Below are 13714 nucleotides of genomic sequence, written 5' to 3' on the forward strand. Positions count from 1 at the left end.
ATAGAATCGGTAACATCGCCAAACAACAACCACTAGGAATAAAAAGGCACTAGTAATTTTTATATTTTCCTTCACTATGGTGAGGGCTGTTTTCAATAATACTAAGCCTGGCTATGTATCAGGGACAAGTTTGCATTCCAGTTATTGTCTCTGTTTAAACTGAGCAAATTAAATAAACTGCAAATATTGTTCTGTCATTCTAGAGCCATTATTGAATTACTATTTGTCCCAGTAATAATTAATCCACACTTTCTCTTTCTAAGTTATTGTTTATATGATGGGATGTGCAAAACCTTCCAAATCATTTGCGGTGTCTTATGCAGCTGAGATCTGAACTAGTGACCTTGTGCTGACTACAACTTTTACATTTTCACCTGTTGAGTAATAACAGCATGACCTATGCACCTTCATAGGTCAGATAGGCTATTAATATTTACCAACCATAAGCTTTATTATCACACTATCTCAGATATTAACTGTGAAGAAACACCAAAGAGTTGAAGAAAACATATCATATCCCCAGTCTAGACATATCTGTTTAAGACATACAGCAGAAAAGAATAAATGCATTCTGCATCATATAACATTTCTGGAGCATTTTTATTACTGTTATGCCGTACATCTTTGAAAAATGTGCTTTGCAAAGTCTTACAATGTCCTATAAGTGCTAGCAGTACCAGTCTGCTGTGACCCACCCCTCTGACAAGTAGTCTGTTAACATCTAGTTGTCAAGTTATTCAAACATTCTTAGGAGGGTTAACAAAGAAAGAGCCAAATTATAATTGTTATTTAATGGGTAATTTAAAGTTTTTCTAAAATAAACATACAGTAGAAGTAACAGGATCTCATTAAACCACTACTGAACAGAATCCCGAACTCTTATGTAATGACCAACGGGTTTGTTTTATTTTTTAACATGGCTGCCAATTGCCTACCCCATTTGAATACCTGTGATACTGACAGGCAGAGGCATAACAGATCCAATGCAATTTATGGGCCAGGACTCCTAACTTATATCACTGGTTTATTTTTTAAGGAAAGAGACACCTTCTGGCCTCCCCCCTCTTCTGTGCCCCCCCCCTCCTCCAACACACACAATTTACGGCCCTGGTGACAGATTCCCCATGGAGTGTGGGTGAAAGGGTTCCCAGATAATATGGTATGGGAAACTAGGAAGGTATATGTCACTAGGAAACTGTATAGGCATAATATGTTAGTACAAGTACAAAGTATATGAGTAGTTAATTAATAGCAGTTGTTGTTTGATCCTACCACATATAACTATTAAAATACTACAGTATTATTTAACCTTTTCTTTAATATGTGCAAAGGACGAAACAACTGTTTCCAATTACTTGCTCAGCAGAACATCATTCAAGATGACCTTGTAGTTCTGACCTTTAGAATACCATAGCAAAATGGTTTTAGCATTACAGATTTTATCCTGAAGACAATGGCTACAACATGGCCATAGGGAAACAAAACAAATACAAGCAATGTACTATGACAAGTCGTCCTTATAACCTGTTTTCTTTCCAAATCCTTAAAATGTTTAAAAGTAAAAAATATGATTCTATAAAATATTGTTTTGATCACGACTGCTGTTAGGAATTTTCCAGCTCTTGACTGGAACAAGAAGTCTTTGTCAGTATGGTGTCCTTTGTTGTTGGAACTATTATACTTTTTTTTCCATAGATATACATTACGATGGTTTGCATGTGCCACTGACAGTGTATGGTTGGGCCTATTCAGTTTGGTATAAAATATACCAAATTTTTGGAATGACCTAATTACAAATTAATAAACAGTACATTGATCTTAACATTGTTTTAGATCTGTAACCACAGCAAGGGGTCACCCTCCAGGTCTAGAGGAAAGATCATTTTACTGTCATCATAGATGGGAATTCTTTGGTGTGAGAGTAGACTATGGTACTCCCTGTTATATTGTGCTAGGTCAAGAGGGCATTGCTGCATTTATGATAATATTACCAGATTTTTAGAGTAATTCCTCTATTATTGGGTTATATTGCCTCATAGGGTTTTTTGTCTTCCTGTAGGATTTTGGACTTGATGGATGTATCAATGTCTCTTTTCAGCCTTCTTAACTTTGCAACTATATTTCTTATCCATGGTATGAGAAGTTATCCATTAACCGCATTTTACAGAATATCTGGTAACGACATGTAGTATCTTCTAGCATCAAAAGTATTGAGATTATAGTTAATCTTCCATTCAGTGCATTCCTACTAAACAACTGAAATGTGAATAAAGTCAGGATCTGGCATAGAACAGTGTCATCGTTCACCTAAAGCTAAACAATTCTTCTCCTATAAACTATATGGCAACACAGAGGAAGCTTTGACTTTGACTGTTTGCGGTTAGATTGTCCAATCACACCATGTCAGCCCCTCTGTTTCTTGTATATAATAATGTTCTAATCTGTGCATTTTAATATATGGATATCACTATTAAATACAGTTTTGAAACTGAAACACATGTCACAGTATTAACAGCCATCTATAAATCTTGTTGATAAAATAAAGAAGACATACAGTGAGTAAATTCATTTGTCTCAAACTCCCCTTGATGTATAAATACAGCCATGATCTCATTTTTATGTACATGATGAGTAGGATTTATTGCTACTTTATTTTTCTATAAATCTTCAAGATAATATGTTCTGCACCAAGCAATGTCTGGTCTGCATTTGCACAGCTTAGTGAATGCAAAGTCAAGATGTAATGAAATCCAGTATAAAACAGTGATCAAATTACTGTTTGCAAATCCATAGTTACATAAAGAGAGACACAGTACAGTATCACACAGCATGTGCGTGGATCTGTTTCTTTTTTCACTGTAGTTTAGTTTGCTCACTCTGGAGACTCAGTGATAGCAGTAAGATAAGAGCATACCAAGCAGTGGCATGGGCTTCTGGCTTACCTTATTCTTCAATAGATCTGATTTGCTATGTCTCTGTGTCTTTATTAATGCTTCTTTTATATACATCATGGGTATATTGTGAATTTCCCCACTGTGGGACTAATAAAGGATTATCTTATCTTATCTTATCCATGTCCAATATCAGATTTCTCATTGTCTTTTAAAACGCCCACATTCATGTGTAAGTATAAAAGCAATAAAGGCCAATGTATGGAATGCCCAAACCAGACCTATTCGGGGATCCACATGTTTTTATTTACTTTTTGTCTTTATTTAACTGACATATTACAGAGTATTAACGTTCTATTATCTTGCTACAATAACATCTATTGACCAAAGCAACCTTGACTTGACTTGACTTGACTTGACAGTTTTTGTCTTCACTTAAACTATTCCTGTAAAATAAGAAGCTGCATACCGTACAGATAAAATATATTGTCCTAGCCCTTTAATTGATCCTATTTTGTCGCATATAGCACAGTGGCATCTTCTTTAGTTGTTCCAGGATCTCAGCTCTCCTCCTCCCTTAGTAACCTGTAACCAGCTGTAAGACAACTGGCAAGAGAGAGAACCTCCATGCTGGCTGCAATAGGACAATTATTTCTAAAAACGTGCAAGAACACTTACAAATTCCGTGTCTTGTTGGACTTCGAGTGAGCCGATCAAGGGCACTGAAAATTATAGAGCAGGTCCTTTTCCTTCCCGGATTTAAGATGTGGACAGTCATTTTCTGTGGTAATGTACTGCTCACCCAGGCTGAAACAGGCCACAAATAGGGGATCACTTTCCCCCGTTTGTGCCCCGTATTGCACAAACGGTTGTGTGAATGCAGCCTTATCTTGTTTAGACTGGGAGTCTAGGATTTGTGGTTTGCTAGCAAACAGTGTTTTCTAACTTCAAGACAGCGGCTGTATAGTAAAACTGAATAGGTGTTGAAGGATGCATGTTTGTGAAACCCGTGCCTGATATGACAGTCTGGAGGTCATCCAATCACAGTCTTGTCTTGTATCTCAGAGAACTTGTCTACAGGGCAACCATGGGCCTGCTTTACATTTCTGAAGGGGAAATGTCTACTTTTCCCTGCACTTGAGGTTTATTTACTAGTGGTTGTTAACTTTTAAATGTTTCTTTGGGGCTATGAATCAGAAAGCAAGTCAAACTCTCGCCTTCCTTTTCAATATCCTTTACGAACAGCTGAAAGCATTTATATTTCATTTTAACAAATAACCACACTTTCAGCACAGTTAATTCTCCAGTAAAGCGCGTCTGCTCACTTTGCACTATGTTTTACACAGCAGAACATGTTATTGTGCATGTGCCCTATGTTGTCTGCTGTTTTCCACTGACTCCATGTTCTGGAAAAAACAGGTTGTGTGCATTTCACTAAAACTTTCATAGGACATCTACGTATTCATACTTAAGTAGTAATTCAGAGCACCACACCCTCACAGCGCCTGATGATGGTACTTTTCCTAGGAAGGTCCAGACTTACCTTCAAAATTATTTTCTCTGAGTGGATCACAATACTATTATAGTTTATTATATATTTTGTTTCATTGCCAGGCAATGAGACCATGATAAAACAGCCTTATAGTATGTCTGTGCCTAAGAGAAAGGGAAAAAGAAAAGTTACTGAAAGGCTATTCACAGAAAGGTTAAATCATATGGGGGCAGCACGGTGGCTTAGTGGTTAGCATTACAGCCTTGCAGCACTGGGGACCTGGGTTCAAGTCCCAGGGTCAAGAGTTTGTATTTTCCTCCGGTTTCCTACCATACTCCAAAACATACTGGTAAGTTGATTAGATTGTGAGCCCCATTGGGGACATTGACTGATTTGGCAAGCTCTGTGCAGTGCAATATAAATAAAGAATTATTATTATAATATTATATATTATTACTAATACCGAACTTTAAGAGGGTAAGTATTAGACCCTACTAAAGACACCCATATAATAATTTGTTACAACCTGAATACAGGGGTCACAGGCAGCAGACCACAAAACTTTCTGTGACGTCCCATGTCCTGCTGGCTTCTGGTGGATGAAGGGGGCCTTGCAGACTCCCATATCAGTTGTTGGGGGGGGGGGGTGTAGAAACATTTGCATATCCCTCCAACCACTGTTATGGGAGTGGATTAATATAGTATCTACTAATATTTTTACCTCTTACCATGGGCGTCTTTAGAACTTTTCTAAGTAGGTGTTTATTATTTTAATAGCCCCCCACACACACATCAACAATATATAGCTTTTTTTCAATAGCAATGAATTCCCCCCAATTGTTTCTGTAGCGATCAGTGGCTAGATTTATATGGAACTTTTTTGCTAAAATAGTCACCCATTTGAGACTTAGGGTTTATATCTGAACAAAATACTTTAATGCTTCCCAGATGTATAAAAAAATAATAAGCCGTTCATTAGAGTTCTGCAGTTTATTCCAATTTGCATATTAAGCCCCAAACCATTTACAGAGTTCCTTTTGACTGTTCCTTTATGATGCACAATTAATGCATGCATAGCTAATTAACTATCAATTTTGACAAAAGAGGAGCTAACGGGAAAGTAGAATTTGGAGCATGTTAACAATCTGTGATTACTTTGTGTGGAATGCCCTGTAGCCATCTAGCATTCCTCGACTCAATGCACACTTGCATAGCCCCAGGATGTGCATTGTGTCCTACCATTCTGCAGCTGTGCTATAAATGAGGTAGTCATGACCCCGGCACTTTTTAGGCTGCTGTACAACAGTCAATGAGAAATTGTACTCTTTACCTGATTTGCTCTGATTCTTTACCCGACTGAAGTCATTTTGAATAATACCAAATGTTTATTTCAGAATATAGTATTATAAGAAGTTATTGTGCAGATATTACTGGTAAATCAGGTTTCATAGTTAAATTCACAATCTTTTATTTAAATATAGAGAGCAACCTGTAATGGTGATGTCTAAAATAGACCAAATGTGAAATGACTGAAGAGTCATAGTGGTGATATAGTACTAGTGTATTGGGCATGTTCGTTGAAAGCAGAACCACCAGAAAGGATCATTCTGTCCCTCTTTGTAATATCAAAGATTTACATCAATGATATTTTTATTTTTCCCATGGGTGACCTGTAAGCTAATCATTTAGTATATTACTTTAGAATATTGTGGCATTTGTAACACTAAGGGACACTAAGGTAAAATCAGGGGCAGATTAAGACTGCAATGGGCCCTGGACTGTATAAATATTATAGTTCCTACAAGTCTAGAATAACATCCTACATACGGTCCTAGAATCATTCTTGGGGAATGGAGGATGCGTCCCTTCTGGCAGCTTTCAATATGTGCCCAACCACCTATATTATAATCCACTACTGGTGAAAATACCCTTAGACATCCTGCAGCAAAGACTTTATAATGTGGGCAACATTAGTAAGTCCCTCTAACCAAAGTATATTGATTGTCTCATGTGTCAGCAAATTCAGAATAAGACCAAAAAGTGTAGGGCAGATAGGTCCTCTATGTATATTTATGTTATTTTATTGTATAGTTTTAAGCAGTGTGGTATAAATGTAGCATCATTATCCTGCATACCATAATTTTCTGGGGAAAAGTCATCTAAACTGTTTAATGTTTTCTCTTTCCATCAAGGTATGACTATCAGGAAGATGGATTTTGTCAGCCCTATAGGGGCATTGCTTGTGCTAGGTTCATTGGAAACAAAAGCATTTATGTGGACTCCCTCCAAATGCAGGGGGAGATTGAAAACCGAATTACGGGTAAGTGCTGTATTCTGCTAATATGTAAAACATTTCTAGCAAACACCAAAAATAATTCTTTATTTTGAGATATGTAAATTTCCTTCTATGGAGCAATATAACTGGCTGTTTTTTGCAGAAGTTTAGAAAGTATTTTACAACAAATCCTTTAAGACAATATTTATCGCCCTCTAATGTTAAGAACATGTAAAAACCACATCTAGCTCTTAAAGCTGCGCAAAAACACTGTTTTGTATAGTTTATAAATTTTAGAAACCTGGGAAAGACATGTGATATCTTTATCGCTTCACTTTAGTTATACCTGCAAACATTGGCACACCTTTATTATTCACTTTATGCCTGATTTTAGTCTACCTTAAACCTGTCTGGGCTGCTTGGGATAATAAACCAACCACCTGAAGCAGGGGCTTAGTGTTCACATATCCATCTATGAATGTCACCATAAAAAAAACCTTTATATCAAGATACAAAGAAAGAATGAGCCCCATTGTAAAATTGTGTATGGGCCCTTATATGTATGCAAGAACATCACAGTCTAACATGCACAATGTTACCTAAGGGTGTCTGAAAACAGTGCATTGTAACAATGGTCCCATGACAAATGGAAGCACTTATTGGTTCCTCAATCCACCAATAAATAATTAAATGTACAGCTTGCTGTATAAAATGAAAATATATAAATGTACTGTACAAAAATAAATAATTAAATGTACAGCTTAGTATATATATACACACCAAGCTGTACATTTAATTATTTATTTTTGTACAGTAATTTTACAGTATTTTTATTCTGTTACAGTGTATGTATTTTGAAACTGGATTTGGAGTTGGCAATACTTAATCCACCTGAAAATCCACAGACCTGATATAGAAACTTGCAGCTGGTCATGGCGGATATAAGTTTTGTAATATTTTTGTAACCACACCCAGGCTTCTACATAGGAAGCCATCCACAATGTATATCTTTCTTATTGAATCTTTCATATAATACAAATTATTTTTGTTTTCTGTTACAGCGGCATTTACCATGATTGGAACATCAACCCACCTCTCGGACCAGTGCTCCCAGTATGCTATCCCATCTTTCTGTCATTTTGTATTTCCACTGTGTGACGATCGCTCCCGCACTCCGAAGCCGAGAGAATTGTGTAGGGATGAGTGTGAAGTACTGGAAAATGACCTGTGCCATCAGGAATACAACATTGCCCGTTCAAACCCTGCCATACTGATGCAACTCCACCTCCCAAACTGTGAAGAGCTTCCTCTGCCTGAGAGCCCCGAGGCTGCAAATTGCATGAGGATTGGCATACCAATGGAGAGATGTAAGTTTGCAGCTCAGTGTGTGTGGCTGTTATCCATCTTTCTTTGATTAGTAAGGTACCCATGTTCATACCAGTAAAGTTCTGCTGCCTGGCTCCCATGAGCCCTCTGTGTTGCTGCTGCATCTTAGAGAAAGGTCATAGGTGTTCATGAAAGTGCCCTCTCCCATGCCACCTAGGAATATTTTTACTGATCAGCATGAGATAATACAGAGGGAGACACATGTCTGCATCTTGTTTGTAAATAACCTTCAAAGACAGCCTGGCTGATGTATAACATTGCCTATTTCTGTTCTGTGGTTAGCCCTCATGTTTAGTGAGTGTAAATGCCGTGACATTCACACCAGATGTGCACAGTGCGTTCAAAATCCAGAGCTTTAACTAGCTGCAAATAACAAAAAAAAATCACCCATGGCCCACTAGTGGTCCCTTACAGAGTATGTCCAGTAACCTATACTGAACAATATAGTGGACAATGACAGGTAGCACCCTTAATATCTAAAAGTATTAGAAAAATGTTTTCACTAACAAAAAACATCCCGATTCTTTCTTTCTGGAAACCTGATGTTGCCCTGGGGACATTTGCCTTTATGTCAAAAAATTAAGTTAGTGTATCAAAAATTTGTATTGAATTTGAAGACATATCTAAAATAAAAACTGAACTAATCTCTATTTAGTTGTAATGTACAGTTTACATGAAATATTGTCCCCTCATAATTATGTTGTGTGGAAAATTAGAAATTAGCAATTAAAGAAGTAAAAAAATCATTTGATTTATCTGATATTTGAAGAAATCTAAATATCTTTAGCCCACACATTGGAGGCAGCTGCTTATTACCTGTCTACTGTCCTAATTTAGAGATCGATAGAAAAATAGTAAACTGTGTTTGTCTTCTATGTTTACATTTTTTACTGTTCTTTCTACAGTTCAGCAATGTTACAATGGTACTGGAACTGATTATCGAGGGTCGGTCAGTGTCACCAAGTCTGGGCACCAGTGCCAGTCCTGGAATAGCCAGTTCCCGCACACTCACCAGCTGTCAGCTGCCGAATATCCCGAAATTGGCGGAGGACATGCATACTGCCGCAATCCTGGCAGCCAGATGGAAGGCCCCTGGTGCTTTACCCTCAATAAAAATGTGCGCGTAGAGCTGTGCGATGTGCCTGCTTGCCGTATGTATCACAGTTCACATTTCTATTTCTGTATAAATGTCATTCTTCCGTTATTGTAAAACTTTATTTTTGGCTAAGATATTTATTACATATATTTTGTGTTATGTAAACACAACCTCTACATTTTTATTTGTTTTAATTCTAAATTTTATATTTGAAAGATTTACAGTTTTTAAACAGGAAGAACATAAATGAGAGTAAACATGATCCAAAGTAGTGTGTTCTATTAAACAAGGTCTGATAAATAGAAAATATATCTATGCAGCTGTATGCTTAGTTTTAGTGTAAAATTTTCCTTTTCATTTAAAAATATGTGCTTATTAAAATGGATGTTTTTTCATAGTAGGACCACGGAATAGGATGCTCTTTTGAGATTTTTGGGAGCATTGGATTTAGATGAACACAATGGGGGATATTTATCAGGGCCTCTGCGCCACGTCAGTGGCTTAGAAGCCCTGAAATAATAGCAACTGCTGGCTTATTATTAGCACTTGCAATTATTTACCCCAATCCGCCACCTTCATGCCATTGGGACTTGAAGGGGAAGCACTGCCAGACAAGCTTTGGGCACCCCTGGCAAGGAGTGGGCCGAAGCAGGGAGTTTCACATGTGAAAAGTCGCTGGCTGTGTTTATTTCTACACCAAGCAGGGTGGATGTATTAATGCATTTATGCCTGTGTTTTGTCACAGAATAATAAATTCCCCCAGTCTTACTGCTGTTTTGCGACACTCCCATTCGCGGTTAACGCTATTAAACAAAATGGCATGTAAAGGGAACCTGTCACCAGGGAACTCATTTTCACTTAAGACAGGTAGCAAAATTGCAAATTACAGCTGCATTGCAAAAATGCCTAAGCATTTGCATTACAATATAATTGAGTATTATAACTTACCTTGCACCCTGACAGAATCTTCTGTGTAGTACTAGGGTTTGGGCTTTGGTTTGGATGCATTCCAAAAAACAACATGTTACATGTAGACTGCTTGGCTGTCAGCCCCCACCTTTGTGCTATTGTACAGAAAATCCCTTTCCCATTGATGTCAGCTCACCCGGCTGTGACCTCTGTGAAGGAGCAGGAGGGAGGAGCTATACAGGAGCACAAAGGTGGGGGCTTAGAGCTGAGGAGACTGCAGCACATATTGTTTTTTGAAATGCATTTAAACCAAAGCCCAACCCCTATCACTACACAGAGGATTTTGTCTGGGTGCAAGGTAAGTTATAACACACAATGATATTGTAATGCAAATGCTTAGAGAAAGCAGAATATTTGCAATTCAGCAATGTGCTTCTGTAACCTGTCTTCAGTGAAAATGAGGTCCCTGGTGACAGGTTCCCTATTATTTGCAATATTTTGAGTTTCACTGTGAAACTTGACTTTTGTGTCAATAAGCAGATGAAACAAAAACACATTTAATCATGGTTTTCTCTTTTTTATTATTAACAGGTACTAGGGAAAACACTAAGATGGAAATTCTTTATATCTTGGTTCCGAGCATTGCAATTCCATTGGTCATCGCTTGCCTGTTCTTCTTAGTATGTATGTGTAGAAACAAACAGAAAGCATCGGCTGGTACCCCTCAGAGACGTCAGCTCATGGCATCTCCTAGTCAAGACATGGAGATGCCCCTTATGAACCAGCACAAGCAGCCGGTAGGGTTTTATTGCTTCATTGAAAATCAGTGAATTGAACTGTACATGTTAGCATCCAGTACTGTATAGGAGTATACAGCTTCTTATGTAAATGTATCCTACATTGAAATATACAGCTAGGCAACACAAGTTAAGATACTTTATCATGACATTTATCCAGATTCCTAATATATTCTTATTTTTCTTAGGTTAAAGTAAAAGAGATAAACCTGTCCACTGTAAGGTTCATGGAAGAACTAGGAGAGGATCGTTTTGGAAAAGTGTACAAAGGGCATCTCTTCGGTACTGCTCCAGGAGAACAGACACAAACCATTGCTATAAAGACATTAAAAGACAAGGTTGAAGTGGCTCTTCGAGAGGAGTTTAAACATGAAGCTATGATGAGGTCAAGGCTACAACATCCAAATATTGTTTGCCTTCTTGGTACAGTAACCAAGGAGCAGCCAATGAGTATGATTTTTAGCTATTCCCCACTTAGTGACCTGCATGAGTTCCTTGTCATGAGATCTCCACACTCCGATGTAGGCAGCACCGATGATGACAAGACTGTAAAATCCACTTTAGAAGCAGCAGACTTCATTCACATTGTTACTCAAATAGCTGCAGGAATGGAGTACCTCTCAAGTCATCATGTCGTGCACAAAGATCTGGCTGCCAGAAATATTTTAGTCTTTGATAAACTGACAGTTAAAATTTCTGATCTCGGTCTCTTCCGTGAAGTATATGCAGCTGATTACTATAAATTAGTTGGGAATTCACTTCTTCCAATAAGATGGATGTCACCAGAAGCTGTAGCATATGGCAAGTGTACCATTGATTCTGACATTTGGTCTTATGGAGTCATATTGTGGGAAATCTTCAGCTATGGTCTACAACCCTATTGTGGGTATTCCAACCAAGATGTTATTGAGATGATAAGAAATCGCCAGCTGCTGCTTTGCCCAGATGACTGCCCAGCCTGGATTTATTCCCTTATGCTCGAGTGCTGGAATGAGTTCCCTGCAAGAAGACCTAGATTTAAAGACATTCACACTAGACTTAGAACATGGGAAAATATGTCTAACTACAACAGTTCTGCACAAACATCTGGTGCAAGTAATACCACGCAAACAAGTTCACTTAGTACAAGCCCAGTTAGTAATGTCAGCAATGCTAGGTATGTGGATCTGAAGCCCAAAGGACGGCCATTTCCACAGCCACAGTTTTTGCCAATGAAGGGACAGATAAGGCCTATGGTGCCACCTCCTCAGCTCTACATTCCAGTTAATGGCTATCAGCAGATGGCTGCTTATTTTTATCCAGTTCAAATACCTATGCAAATGGCTCCGCAGCAAATGCCTCCACAGATCATTCCGAAACCTGGATCTCATCATAGTGGGAGCGGCTCTACCAGCACCGGATATGTAACAACCGCACCGTCGAATAATTCTATGGCCGATAGAGTGGCCCTTCTTGCAGATGGCAGTGATGAAACACATGTAACAGGAGAGGACGTGTCACAAAATCCTGTTCAGGAGGAGGAAGAAGGCTCTGTACCAGAGACGGAATTACTGGGTGATAATGATACATCTCCATTAGATGAAACAGATGTTCAGTCAGAAGCTTAAATACTTTTTTTGCCTTTATGGTATGTTTCTTCAAGACTTGAATAGTGTAACAGACTGATATAAGTCACGTGGTGCCTATATTGCAAGCTAGAGCCATAAACACTCGTTTATTATATCTTGGTGTTGACAGCAACAACACATAAGATTTTGGAAAGCAACACTATAATAAAAGGAAATGTAATGTACTGTTGCTGTGCAACATGCGGCTGAGTAGCAGAGCACAACATGTGTAACCCAGACTGTAAATGTAATAAAATGTGCCTATGCCAATTTTAAGGATCAGAGGAGGCAACCATTTATGGACCACAGTAACCAGTGCCTTTTCACTATGAGACTTTTCGCAGAATTTTCTTGCACATGTGAGCCACACCAGTGATTTCCTTCAAGGATGTGAAATGTAACAATTGCAGTATGTGTATGTCATGGTGCTACATTTCCATTGATTTCCACCACTCTTTATATGTTAGTAGGCAGCCAAACGTTGAACTGGTTTACATTGCTCTAACTTGGCAGGTGGTCTTAATGTATTGAGACTAGGGATCTATTGGTATTTTTATTTCTCCATTTCAGTTTAGTGTTTTACTAGACTTGGAAGCAGATATCAGCTGAAGCGCCTATAAAGAAATGAAGGTGCTTTGACACCAATTGCAATTATTTTGTTTTTTTGGCACCAAAACAAATGTTAGTATGAAAGTAGAAGGCAATAACATAATGTAGGGGGCTGTTTGGTTCTATGCAGAATAAATTGTGTACAGTCGTTTAAATGTAATTTATGTTCTATCACTTTTTATATACCTTTTTTTTAAAGAATGGAATCCCTTTATAATTTAACTGTTTACATTGTCATAGTAGGAATCAGTTTATTGTATATTGTCCACGTTTTTAGCTATAAATGTGTAAACAGGTCAGTTCATTTCATAACTTTGTTTCTGTAAAACTCACAAACTGCATGGTCAGTTGGAGAACAGTGCGTCCTGTCATCTGAGTTCTGTAAAGTCAGAAACATGTTTTTAATAAAGGTTTTGCATAAAATGTTGAACACTTGTTTTTAATTAATCCAAGAATATTCTCTGCAATTAAAGTACTGACCTAGTGCACTTTTATGTGACACTATACCCCAACCCAAATAAAGCAAAAAGGTGCACATATGTAGCAGACTACAAGCATATGGACACACTTCAGTGCAAGTAAACACATACACTATAAATTAAATTACCATACTGAATAAACACAAATATAACAACCATACAGTGGTCAGACA

The 13714-nt window shown here is 37.9% G+C and overlaps 1 protein-coding gene across 2 annotated transcripts in view; it reads left to right on the top strand.

The window, feature by feature from the left end:
• ROR2 (receptor tyrosine kinase like orphan receptor 2) overlaps nt 1–13492 on the top strand; it is a 106975-nt gene extending 93483 nt beyond the window's left edge. For both annotated transcript variants that reach the window (XM_072150758.1, XM_072150759.1), the window contains exons 5-9: nt 6576–6703; nt 7720–8025; nt 8950–9195; nt 10641–10846; nt 11035–13492. In XM_072150758.1, coding sequence (XP_072006859.1) covers nt 6576–6703; nt 7720–8025; nt 8950–9195; nt 10641–10846; nt 11035–12453 — 2305 coding nt within the window. In that variant the 3' untranslated portion in view covers nt 12454–13492. The remainder of the gene's footprint in view (nt 1–6575; nt 6704–7719; nt 8026–8949; nt 9196–10640; nt 10847–11034) is intronic.
• The last annotated feature ends 222 nt before the right edge of the window (nt 13493–13714 follow it).

This window comes from Engystomops pustulosus, chromosome 1, assembly GCF_040894005.1.
Source record: "Engystomops pustulosus chromosome 1, aEngPut4.maternal, whole genome shotgun sequence".
NCBI classification, from domain to species: domain Eukaryota; kingdom Metazoa; phylum Chordata; class Amphibia; order Anura; family Leptodactylidae; genus Engystomops; species Engystomops pustulosus.